Source organism: Chrysemys picta, chromosome 4 (assembly GCF_011386835.1).
Source record: "Chrysemys picta bellii isolate R12L10 chromosome 4, ASM1138683v2, whole genome shotgun sequence".
Lineage (NCBI taxonomy): Eukaryota > Metazoa > Chordata > Testudines > Emydidae > Chrysemys > Chrysemys picta.
Window position 1 is genome coordinate 128,794,922 of NC_088794.1, and position 13,890 is coordinate 128,808,811.

The following is a 13,890-nucleotide window of genomic DNA, read 5'->3' on the forward strand; positions in this document are numbered from 1 at the left end:
GAGTTTGGATTGAAATTGCTTCTTTAATTTATGTAGCTACATAGCTTGGGCCTTTATATTATAGATTGTATGAACATCTAACCAGGGGTCTCCCAAACATTAAACATCCTTTTATGTGACATGAACTACAATATCCAGGCTCAAGAAGAGGTTCAGTATTAGCTCAAATTTTCTGTTTTTGCACCAGCATCTTAACAGTTAAAATTAATTTTGTGTTAGATTTTCACTTTAAGGGTATAATAAATCCAGAGGTAGGAGAAAAAGTAAAATTAACATAAACAGTGTACAGATGGAAGAATTGTTTAAACTTTTACTCAAATCAAAAATTAAAAGCAATCATACTGCCAAACATCACACACCTGGCAGTGCCATCATGCATTCCCACAGCTCATCGGGATCCTCACATGTTCAGCTGAGCCAGGGAAAGACAGCAATTATTTGTTCTCCAGTTACACAGTTGTGCCTTCTTGCCACATGGGGCTGCTGTGGTACTTGCTGACAAGCAAGCCGCTCTGCCTCCCACTCCCACTGCCCTCTGTACTGAATCCCAGCTAGAAAGAGACAGTCGCACTGTACCAGCAGCAAAAGGCGAGAGGCTCAATACTGACTCCAGGTTCCCTCACCATCTAGCTTGCTAAATCAGGGTGTCTCTTCCCTCCCTCATCACTCACACCTCATGCACCTCAGCAGCCCCAGGCACCACAGTACCTACCCATCTCATACGAGTTCTGGTGAAAATGCTCCATGCATCCAAGTAGTGAGCCATCCATCCGCTAGCACCTCCAGTCACCCCATTCCAGGTAACTCCACCAGCCATCAGCCCCACATAACATCTTTGGACTCTCTCACCACCCAGCTTCCTTTTCCCAGACAGCCCCCAATTGTCTTCCCTTATAATTCTCCATTCACCTAGCTTTTCCCCACCAGAAGTGTAGGATTTTAATTGGCTCATTCCATCCAGAAGTCATATTATCCACTAATAAAGATCTGTGTTATTTCTGCATGATAAGATTTCTTCATCTCTAGGTTCTATTCAATTACAGGGCTCAATAATGACAAATTCTTACTTTGTGCCTGATGTTTAATGTAGTGGTCTCACGGACTGTTTGTTTATATTAGTTATTAGAGAAAGTGTTGATTTTAAAATGAATTATGATGAAAACTTAAAGATATTTTACCGTGGCCAATCAAAGTTGTCAGATGATATCATATCTCCATCTATGCCACTGGACACTTGAAAGAACTTTATTGAAGATTCTGTTTTATCTTCTTCAAATAAGCCTTAAATAAGAGAAAAGTTTGTAGAAAGATCAAAAATACAGGGGCCGAGTCTGCCTGCAGGTATAGCTGAGCAGAACCCTGCTCCATGATTTTAACAATTTTGAAGCTAGTGCTTTTACAATCTTGAGCTCTAGCAACACCAGTAAAACAAGTCACATTTTAAGTATCTCTTTTTATCCTAACAACAACTACAAACTGTATTACCCAGAAAGACTTTACTTTAACTTTAGTAAGCTTTTGCCTGTATTTAATGGTACATTTCAGCTAGAATCAGAAACCTTAATTATATAATGCAACTAAAAACATTAAACACCAAGCTTAATTAGTTGGGATTATGATTCAGTTTTGTATCATGTTAAGACATATACTTCAACTTGGGTTGAGGTTCTATCATAGAAATACCGGAAACTGAAGTAACATCTAAAATGCTCCTAAGTGCAAAATGAAAATTGTATTCTCAAGAGGGCAAAAGTTCTATTTAAAGTTACAAGACCTCTTTGTCAACCAAATGACTGTTTGACAATTGAAAAGTATAGCATTAATATAACATTCGTACTTCTTACCAGCTAGCTCTTTGAAGGTAAGCTCTAATTTAACTTGTTCTGGAGTTGAACCTCCTATAAACTCAGTCTTGAATTCCATATCTGTAAATTCAAGATGAAGGATTTCCTTCTGAAGTGATTTTTTAAACCATGGTCCTCTTTCCTGATCTGATCGTAGGTCAGGTATAGGGAAGCGAACAGAAAGATCTAATGATGGTGAAGTGACTTGCACAGAAATTCTATAGTTTGCTGGTGTACGTGAATCATCCAGAAAAACTTCAGTAAACGCTTTGTGCTAGAAAATACAAGGTGAAAAACAAACTAGAGAAGCAGCATTAAAAAAACCAAACAAACTTTACTGACTTGATACAATGGTTATAATAGGTAAAGCTGCATTTTTTTATACAATTTCATACAGTACTGTACATGAACTATAAGAGAATCTGGACCACCCATACTTTTTTTTTTTTTTGCTAAGCTATTAGAACAGGTACTGTCAAGCTTCTATATTTAAATCAGGATTGAAAAAAATAAGACATTCAGGACAGAGCTATATAGGTATAAAATTTGAACCAGCAGTGCAGGGCTGCTTCTAGATTCCCATTATTGGAAGATCAAATGGGTATTTTGGGGCCCCTGCCTTAAAAAAACAACAACAACCTTCCAAGAGGCTAGGGGGTAGTTAGATCCCTGGAAAATCTTGGATTTTAAGAGTTTCAAAAAGTAAAATTTGGCTAATGTGTCGTTATTTATAATTTATATAAAAGGATGACGACTCTTCAATCTGCCACTGCCCCACTACTTTACATTGGATGGCTTTGTACATATTCTGGCCAGACAATTTTGAGCCCCTTCAAAATATTCCCTTTGCCTCCTGGTAGCTCCAGGCCTGCCAGCACGCACACAAATTAATTTCACTCACCAGACTAATGTGTTTGTTGTAAGATGTGTACATGTGAGATGCCATCATCTCCACTGTGGTTAGTTTCTGTGGCTGAAGTAAAGAATTTAGTCTGTCCACAATACTGATATCCAGTTCACAAAATACTGGACTTAGCTTGATTTGTAATTCTGCTTTCTGTGGAACAGAGCTCAGTCTTCCTTGACTACCCTACAAAAATAAGTATATCAATATTCTCAACGAAATACTGAAAAATAAGTTACAAAAACAAAGGATGCTTGCAATATACATCTTTCTATGCAACTATCAAGATTAATAAAGTTACCTTTAAAGATTAGAGAAAAAATATTATGCTACAGCATAATGCAACAATGCAGTCAGGTTGGGTTTTTTTTCAACCTTACCTGAGGTCCTCTGTTATCTGAGTGCTTATAATGGAGCTGAAGGCATGAAAGAGGATGTGCATCATTTCCTTTTTCAGAATGAAATGTTAGCAGCTTGAAAATAAAAAATAAAATAATTAATAGATGTAAAACAAACAAAAGAACTAGAGAGCAGGAAAAAGTATAGGCTACCTGGCCCAAGCTGCCAGCCAATCCAGTATTCAGCTGCTTGTTTGATAGCCACAGATCCAATAAAGAACCACAACTTCTGATTCAGACTGGGGAGACTGCCCAGAAAGCCCTGAGCCTCACATACCACATTTGAGGAGACAGATAGGAAGTGATCAACAAGCACAGGCACAGCTGGGAGCAGATGGACTATAGTACCTGAATGACAGCAACTAGGGCCACCATCATGAATCCAATATCATATACTCATCTCAATCTGAGTATGAGCAGGTGGGCCAAGAGCAATCACCAAAGAAAACCTGCCCACTGCCCAATTGGATGGGGTGGTAAGCAGCACTTTCTTTAAAATGTTTCAACCTCATTTTCAAAGCAGAGTTCCTTTTGCTTCACACACACAAAACATTAGAGAACTCTACAGGCTTGATCCTTTGGTGGCAGGGAAGAGGACACTGTTGATCATTATCTGAGTTTTCAATTAAAATTTAAGACATGTCTTAACGTTACCCAATCACTAAAAAAATACAATAAATTAGTAATCTTAACTTTTCAAATTCTAAGAGTAGTGTAGGATTTCCCTTCTGAAAACCTCTCCAGTTAACATTTCAGTTGCCCTGGTGCTTGGCTAACAAAGGTATTTTTAATTACCTCTGTATAGTGAGGTTGAATGGAGCAGGAGTCGGTAGAGAAAAGACATTCCAGTAGTTCCATATGCCCAATGGACAAATCTGTGCTGAAGCATCGAGAAGCAGACCTTTGTCTTTGTTCATAAGAGACTTTGATGCCAGTACCTATAAATCTGTTATGAGAAATAAAGATATAAATATGTATAAAATGGATTGCTGTAATCACTTTGAAAATTCAGAAACATCTGGTGTGTGTGTGTGTGTGTGTGTGTGTGTGTGTGTGTGTGTGTGTGTGTGTATATATATATACACACACACACATAAATACACACACACACACGTGTGTGTGTGCGCGCGCACATATATATTAGGGCTGTCAAGAGATTTAAAAAATTAATTACGATTAATCGCTCTGTTAAACAATAATAGAATACCATTTATTTAAATATTTTTGGATGTTTTCTACATTTTCAAATATACTGATTTCAATTACAACACATGATGCAAAGTGTACAGTGCTCACTTTATATTTATTTTTATTATAAATATTTGCACTGTAAAAAACGAAAGAAATCATATTTTTCAATTCACCTAATACAACTACTGTAGTGCAATCTCTTTAATGTGAAAGTTGAATTTACAAATGTAGAATTATGTACAAAAAAACCTGCATTCAAAAATAAAGCAATGTAAAACTTTACAAGTCCACTCAGTCCTACTTCTTGTTCAGCCAATCGCTCAGACAAACAAGTTTGTTTACATTTGCAGGAGATAATGCTGCCTGCTTCTAGTTTACTATTTATTTGAACTACCATACAGAAAAAAAAAAATCACAATAACTGCTCAGCATTTCCTAAACACATGAAAGTTAAGCTGCACATACTTGGTAGCCAATACACTGCATTCCAGTTATAATCCTGGATTTTCATTTACATTACGTTACTTTTATTGTGGTGTTCTGTAAAGTAAAATGTCGCTTTAAATTACTCAGACTTTCACACAGTTTTGCTAATCATTGTCCTGCTTTTTTTTTTTTAAATGGTTAAGTAAAATAGATCCTGAGCTGTAATCTAACCACACTGTGCCTCTCTGGCACAGGAAAAAAAAGCGAGAAAGCCCATAGACTCTCCTAGCTGAGGATTCCGTTACTGTCATTTACAATAAGGCACCTTTACACCACTCTGGCAAGGTAAAGGAGCCTTAATTGACTAAGAATGGGAACATTAGCAGCCTGCCTTCTTAGGCTACATCTACACTACAGGGGGGAGTCGATTTAAGATACGCAAATTCAGCTACGTGAATAGCATAGCTGAATTCGACGTATCGCAGCCGACTTACCCCGCTGTTAGGACGGCGGCAAAATCGACCTCTGCGGCTTCCTGTCGACGGCGCTTACTCCCACCTCCGCTGGTGGAGTAAGAACGTCGATTCGGCGTCCCAAATCGATCCCCGAGAGGTCGATTTCTACCCGCCGATTCAGGCGGGTAGTGTAGACCTAGCCTTAGTTGTTACATCTCTGCCTCAGGGACAGAGCCTGCTTCATACAGCCCTATGCCTCCAAGCCTGGGATGCAGCAACAGTAAGCAAGAGGGACCAAGTGAGTCTCTCTCACTCTTTCACACACAGGCACGTGCCCAGCCCCAGCCAACTTAACCTAGGGTTGCCAACTTTCTAATTACAGGAAACTGAACGCCCCTGCCCTGCCCCTTCTCCGAGGCCCTGCCCCCCCCATTGCTCACTTTTCCCCACCCTCACTCACTTTCACTGGGCTGGGGCCAGGGGTTGGGGTGCGGGATCTGGGCTGGGGGAGTGGGCTCTGATGTGGGGCCAGGGATGAAAGGTTTTGGAGGGGGCTCCAGGTTGGGCCAAGGGCTTGGGGTGCGGGGTCCCGGTGGTTCTTACCGTGGCTCCGAGGAAGCGGTCACCAGAGCCCTGCAGCCTCTAGGCGTATGGACGACCAGGTATCTCTGTGCGTGCTTGCTGCCTTCATGCCGGAAGGCACCGCCCCCCACAGCTCCCACTGGTTGCGGTTCCTGGTCAATGGGAGCTGTGGAGCTCGCATTCGGGGCGGGGGCAGTGCGCAGAGCCTCCCAGTCCCTGGCTGCCCAGTGCCTAGGGGCTGTAGGGACCTGGTGGCTGCTTCCAGTAGCAGTGCAATGCCAGGGCAGATAGGTAGCCTACCTCAGCCCCTGCCACACCGCCAACCGGAGCCACCAGCCTCCCTTTCGACCGGCCGTTCAGGTCAAAAACCGGATGCCTGGCAAGCCCACCTTAACCTCTCTCCACAGACACATGCACACACACCCAGCCTCCCTCCTCCCCCCCGCAGCGATCTGCTCTCTGCTGCCGGTTGCTCCCAGCAGATGCGTGCGGGCTGCAGGGGAAGGAGCGTGTGTTCCCCACAGACGCTCCCCCATTTTTCTGCAGGGGAGCCAAGAAATCTGCATAAAGTATGAATTCTGCGCCCCTGCAGGGGCACAGAATTCCCCCAGGAGTAGCTTAATCAACAGCCCTAATATGTACATGTATGCTAGAAAGAAATAAATTAGTACAGTGATACTCAGACTGAGGCTCAGGAGCTGCAAGTGGCTCTTTAATGTGTCTACTGAGGCTCTTTGCAGCACATGATATTAAAGCTCTGTGTGATTTAATTATTAGCCAATCTAAGTTATTAACTAATCAGGATGCTTTTACTATGTTATTAACCAACTGTAGAATACTTGGTCAGGACAGTCATTTTGCTGTGATAATAATATATATAATAGTAAATGAAACCATGAATTCACACTACTGTGGCTCTTTTGGGTAACATTAATTGCTAATTTGGCTCTTGAACCACTGATGTGTGAGTATCACTCCATTAGTACTTACAATAGAATCTGACATTAGGAACCTAGGATAATGGAATCCACCTATTCTTCCTTCAACAGTGACCAATGCCTAATGCTTCAGAGGAACACATAAAACCTCTACAATGCACATACTGTAATTTAGCAATATTATGCCATGGAAAAATTGGTTCCTGACTCCTGGATGATTTTGTTCACTTTTTTATTGTGCCCCAACTGACATCCCATTTTGCACTACAAAAGAAAAACAAACTCACTCAAAACCACAGACCGCTTGTGTAATAAAAGACTGCTCTATAAACTATACCTATTTCTTAAAGACGCTGTATAAAACAGAGAAATGTCCTGATTTATGCTCCAGACACTGTGTGTTTGATTGCAGAACCTGCATCTGTCTTGATCAATCTCAGCATGAAGAGATTTAGGATGAGTTGTGCACACACGGTTCTCTTTTTTTCCTGAGATTTTTTCATTTTGGAACTCAAACCGTCCAAAACTATTTTAACATTTAATGAAAAAACAAACTTCTAGTACTTCAAATAAAGTATGATTTGATTCCAAATATTTATGGACATAAACCTAAGTTGTCAAAGCTTATTTAAAAGAATATTTGGTTCTTTGTTTGTTGTATTAGTTAATAGGCAAAGTTGTACCTAAGGTGGTCATGAGAACAAGCCTCTGCAAATACTTCTCGGAAGGACAGAAAATCTTCTGTTGAAAACTTAACTGGATCAATCTTTTCTATTTGGGTAAAGAAATCCAGTGCCATTGGTGTCAGCGGGTTAAGGTTCAGTGACGTTTCAGGTGGTGGTAGAGGGTCAATGTGAAGTACAGATACTGAGAAAGTGCCCAGTGCCAGTCTAAAAATAAGTTCAGGCCTGGATTCATCCACTGAAACAGATCTGGATGGAAGGGCTGAAATACAAAATTAAATTTAATTTCTTACTAAAAGTTAGTCTTCAATAGCAACTTGCACAGCTATTACATTTACCAACATAGCCTTAAGAAAAGCATAAAATGTCAAACTATGAAAACTAAGCAAATCACAATAAGGCGAATTGTATACACTGTAATATATTGAGTCTTTGTTTAATTATAGAAGATTTACACTTTGTGTAGAACTACTTTTGTTGACATTACCTTCCCTTACCTCATTTCTAAATTTGGCCAAATCCCCCACATAAATGAAGCACATCCATGTAAACCTCTCACTCACTTTTGAGAAGGCAGCTAAGCAGGAATCTGTGCAATAGACATGTCATGAAATGCACCACTCAGCATAACCTTTATAAACTGTACTGTCTAAAGGAAAAGACTACACACTAATTGAAGAAGCAATTAGGGAAAGGTCACATTTTGGTCTTCTGGATTTTGATGCCCTTTTGCCAAGTTTCAGAACAACAATGAAAAATGTCTAACAACAGTATAAAATGACTAGGAAGTAAACACACATTTTTACTTACAAGTCCTTCTTAAAGGAGTTTGGTGAACAATACTGGGTGTAAATGATGAACTTCTTGGTGGTGGTGGTGGTTCTTGTTTATTAGGGTCATGAAAATCACCCCAAGTTGGCTGAAGCTAAAACACAAATGTAGCTGAACTCTCATCTGCATAACACAACAGTTCTCAAGGATTAATCTAATGCAAGCAGTAACGTATGACCAAAAAACAGTATGCAAGACCCTTGTACATATATGCTATCAAAAGTAGTTTTCCAGCTTGTCATTTTCATGGTATATTAATCAATAGTTTGTCTATTGTTTATCTGGGTGTCAAGCTACATTCTTTAGCTCTGATGATGATCTTCCCCTTGTATTTCTGAAAGGGAGATAACATTGCCCTCACAACTAACACATGTTCCTCTGTTACCCAAAGGAAACTAGAACTGCTCTGCTCCGTATGACCTCCATTCAGCAAAGTAATTAAAAGCATGTGCATAAGAACTGAGTAGGGATGAACATAAACCACAGTAATACTTTGCTGAATTACAGGCTATTACCTTAACTTAGGCAATACCACAACTTTGGGTGCTTTTATTCTGTTCCTGGCCTTGTATATTAAAACACAGAAATGTAGCACAAGGGTGTGTCACAAATACTCCACATAAACTTATAGCAGCTTGGAAACCTACATAGCCTATTTCCTGGTCTTTTAGCCAAACAAATTCATAACTTATGGAAATCCCAGGTTTCAAAGCTGCAGCTTGCTGTGGGAATTACTACTGAAAATCTACCTAACTCCTTAATAAAGGAAAGCCAGAAAGTGATTTTATGCATTAAGGAACCATACAATTTGCTAGTTGATAATGCCACTGGAACAGAAATCTTAATATGTGTGTACTTTCTATTATCTGAGAATTTTTCAATAGGCATTATCAATCAGGAATCAGTATGAAAAAAAAAACTTTTACTCTATGAAGATATTAACTGTAATCAATACTATACCACTGTAGCACTCAATGGAGAACCTGCTGGTGTAGTAGTGTATGTACTAGTTAAAGACAGGTCTAGATCCATAGTTGGTGGGTCTCCAAGAGGTGGAAGAGAGGAGAGACTGTGAGACATGTCCATGTCAGCCATTGAGAAGAAAACTTCTTCTTCTAAGGAAAAATTATGTACAATCAATAGGGTTTTTTTCTAATGACAAACATTAACTTTAGTTATAATACACCAAATTAATCATAGCTGCAGAAACAAAATAGTCTGGATATGACATTAACTAGCTAAAAGTTTATTGACAGCATTTCCTAGTTCACTTATACTGAAGCCCAATAATAACCAAGGAGAAAAAAAGATTTTTCCAAAAAAGAGTGCATGACCAAGGCAACACAAAACACCAAATTCCAGCAATGTTATGAGTATACACATAATATAAAATGTTTCCATTTATTTTCATTTTCAGGTTAAGACTGCTACAGGTTGCAGTGATTAATTCACACTTCCCATGCTGAATCAGATATGAATTGGCACCTAAAAAAACCAGTAACAAATTATCCATGGGCTCAAAATTAAAAGTAAAGCAGTTCACATTTAATATAAACAATCATAAAATAAATTATATAAGAACAGATAAAATAATAGACTACTGTAAACCTTTGTTAATGGAGCTGTACTAATCTAATTATTGACATCTTTCAGATTCCAGGTTTCTTCTCCATGAAATTCCTGTCTTAAATCCAAATACATTCCTCCAGTACATGCATGTTTAAACTAGGTTTTATAATAGAAAACCAAAAGAAAGTTTTATAGTATTCTATATTTTACTTAGTTCCTTCAAACATTAGTTCTGAAAGGGATCTTACAGACCTAGTGTCTGTTTCGTTGTGTATTAGCGTCCAAACTATTAAATGCCCCAAATGAACTATGACTTCAGTCTGGGCTAGTAACATGAATAGGCCTTATATCCTGATTTAAGGGTATAATTAGTGATAGACAATAAGTCTATAAAGGTCACTGTTATTTTGCCCTTCTGAGAGATCAAGAGTGCTTTAGCACTGTACATTAAAAATTATTTTGCATGACATTGATGCTAGGCTGTCTGACATACTGGCATCATGTTTCATACTCACCACGGCTAGAAGGTGTTCTGGTGGTCTCTGTCTCATAAAAGCTCTGCTCAGATGATGCTCCTGCTGACAAAGATTCTTTTCTTAAGTAACGCTTCAGCTCCATCTGAATCCGATACTCATCCTCCTGTTGCATTGGTCGGTTCTTTCTATCTTTATTTGACAATTCTATCCTGCTGGGGCTCTCTGTATTCAAACAGAAGAAATGGAAACACAATTTGTATTTCCTTTCCATTCCACCATGGAAAACTTCAACAACTAGTCAGAAAACTGACTGACATTTTATGAACTTAACTTCCATTTTCACTTCTCCAAATACAAACCAGCATGGAAAACTAACTCCTTTTCCTTCTGTATTATTACGCCCAAACCTAAGAAGAAGATTTTGAGGTTATGTAGTAAGAATAGTTACAGATTCTGTTTTTAAAAGTTCTAGTCTATGTTGGCTTTAGAGAATTATGGAACATCATCTATAATTTACATTATAACACGAATTGGCCCCATTTAATCAATGGAATAGGAAAATATTTCCAACATTCTTCCAAGGATCTTAAAATCATTACCTAAATTGACATAGTAATCGAATTTGCAGCGTTGGGAATATATCTAGTTATACACTTGATCCAGTTAAATAAGTTTTATTATCTTATACACTAGGATTCCAAAAAGGATTGTACATTTAGATGAACAATGGGAGCATCCATAGTTATATTAGGTCTGGTCTACACTACAGACCTATATCAACATGAAAAATCCACAGCGCTAAACCCCCTCCTCCTGCGTAGACAGCGTTATGTTGGCGGAAGAGCTTCTGCGGCACAGTTGCATCAGTGCAGCTGGACTTGATGGACACCACTCTGGTCCAAATTATACCAAACAAAACTGTTTCACGGTTATGTTGTCCTTTTCTCCCTCCACCACTCCTCTTCCCTGGACATTTGATTGTATTCTCCACCTGTTAGCGCAGCAGAAACTAAGATTTCAAGCTCTTTTTAAAGAGGCTATTACATATGTGTACACCATATAGAACAATGAAGCCTGGAGACCTGATTGCGGCCTGTAGGTCTTATCTTTATGCAAATAGATAATAAATATTAATAATCTGGTATAGTAATCACTATGTACATAATCCAGGGACTTGCTTATTGTGCAAGCTTTCTTTACTGCTTTCTATCTCATCAAATACACATTTAATATTAATATAATGTTTACTTGCCTGGTCCAGCAATGGCTGCTAACATGTCCAATAGAAGATGTACCTGCCTTGGTGACAGGAATAGGTGTATAGAGTCTATCTCCCCATCTACATCCAACTTAAAAAAAAAAAAAAATTATAAATTCTTAGAACAAAGACATGTCCCTTAAGCTTCCCCAATCAACTATAAGTCACTAGATAGTATACAGCATCACTCTATAGCAGTAGCTCTCAACCTTTCCAGACTACTATACCCCTTTCAGAAGTCTGATTTGTCTGGCATACCATCAAGTTTCACCTCACTTAAAAACTATTTGCTTACAAAATCAGAGTACACTATTACTGAAAAACGGCTTACTTTCTTATTTTTACCATATAATTATAAAATAAATCAATTGGAATATAAATATTGTACTTACATTTCAGTGTATAATATATAGAGCAGTACTGACTTCACTAGTGCTTTTTATGTAGCCTGTTATAAAACTAGGCAAATATCTAGATGAGTTGATGTACACCCAGAAGACCTCGGTGTACCCCCAGGGGTACACGTACTCCTGGTTGAGAACCACTGCTTTGTAGGGCAAGTGAACTAAAGTCCTTATTCTCCTTCTTTCACTCTCTCCTCTGCCACCACCTCCTTGTTGCTTTTAAGTGAACTGCAGATTATATCTGGAAGCTTTGAAGGATACAGTCTTCCTGCAACATCTGGGATTGAACCTTCATATTCTTCCAATTGGGAACAGCCTGAAATTTAACTGTACAGTTGCTTCCAACTTTGGGTTTCATAGCAGTTCTACGAAAAACATTGCTACTGTGCCAATGACTATTTATTTTGTTATGCTATACACAAAACAAACAAAACCACACAAAAAACATGCACCCTTGGAGGAAAATCCAGGATCTTTATTAAGCAGTTAGCAATTTTGTTTCTTTAATACTCTTGCATGTAATTAATGGCACCAACATAAGGCTTATTTTATGTACTACATACAGAATAGTGAAACTTACACCTTATGTGGTACATTTCCTTAAAAATTCAAATAATATTTACATAAATACTAACCTATCTATATTATACAAAATTACTGATTTTCTTAAATAATGTTGGGTTATACCTAAGATTTATTATAAATTGTAACAGTAACAAAACAAGGAAATTAAACTATTTCTCTCCAGACCACTAGATAGCACCATAAACTGAGCTTGTTCCCAATGTTTGCTGTAGGATTACTCCCTTAGGGTTCATACAGATTTAGGGTCCAATTCTAAAACCCCTTACACTCTCACTTGTTGCTCCACTGTCAAGTGTTATATGTTGGAGAAAAGATTTGCTGGAGCAAGTAGTCTTCATGAAAGATGTCCTGTGATAGGGAGTACCACAACTAACATTTACAAAAGAGATAACATTACTGTAGACACATGACAAGTTTCTTTCTATAGTTGCTACAGTTCATACACATATTTGATATTTTTGTTAAAAATAAAAAATAAATATTGTCAATTACAGTTCATTAATAATTTCTTATCTCTTTCAGCTTTCTAAATACTTATTAGTGACATACACCAATGCTCATGCGAAGTCCTCACATAACTAAAGGACATAAAGCAACTAACCAATTACAATTATTTGTACAATGGTGTGAAAGTCAGGGACCAGACACACCATGTGAGAACAGGAGGTTTAACTCCCACCTCCTAAATAAGCAGTTAAATCACCTGATTGTATGCAAAGCTATTGTACTGTACAAATATAATGGGAACAGTCTTTATGAAAGATTGTAATGTTCTGAACTTTATGGTCATTGGCCTTGTCTACACTGGAGGGGGGTGGGGGGGAAATCTATCTTAGTTACGCAACTTCAGCTATGTGAATAACGTAGCTGAAGTCAACATACTTAGACTGAGTCAACTGCTGCTGTTCCCCCATCGACTCCACCTGTCTCTCTCGTGGCAGTGGAGTACAGGAGTCAACGGGAGGGGGCTTGGGGATCGATCGTTGCCCGCCAATGCGGTGGGTAGTGTAGACATATCCATTATGAGATATGTATGCAGACCATGGTTATGTATGTATGTGTATATAGGAAATTGTAACTATAGGGCAACAGGGCAGTGAAGGAGAGTGGGAGGGCACCTCCCAAGAGTCATTTACACAATACAAGAGTAGACCATTAGAGTTAATGGAAAGACATTGAAACATCCTTGCTTCAACACAAGAGGGAATTTTCCCCACTCTCAGGGCTTGTCTACACTTGAAACACTACAGTAGCGCAGCTGCAACAATGATTCTCCCATAGAATCATAGAATATCAGGGTTGGAAGAGACCTCAGGAGGTCATCTAGTCCAACCCCCTGCTCAAAG

General features: G+C 38.7%; 1 protein-coding gene across 11 annotated transcripts in view; it reads right to left on the bottom strand.

The window, feature by feature from the left end:
* The window catches only part of ATG2B (autophagy related 2B), a 77,955-nt gene that overhangs the window by 46,621 nt on the left and 17,444 nt on the right, over positions 1-13,890 (bottom strand). For 6 of the 11 annotated variants that reach the window (XM_065593561.1, XM_065593559.1, XM_042858683.2 and 3 more), the window contains 11 exons: positions 11,550-11,646; positions 10,657-10,704; positions 10,337-10,519; positions 9,213-9,367; positions 8,232-8,346; positions 7,422-7,683; positions 3,942-4,092; positions 3,129-3,221; positions 2,746-2,934; positions 1,845-2,118; positions 1,179-1,281 (listed from right to left, as the gene is read on the bottom strand). In XM_065593561.1, the coding sequence (XP_065449633.1) occupies positions 1,179-1,281; positions 1,845-2,118; positions 2,746-2,934; positions 3,129-3,221; positions 3,942-4,092; positions 7,422-7,683; positions 8,232-8,346; positions 9,213-9,367; positions 10,337-10,519; positions 10,657-10,704; positions 11,550-11,646 (1,670 nt within the window). The other 5 variants (XM_065593562.1, XM_065593560.1, XM_065593558.1 and 2 more) reach the window with 2 other exon arrangements.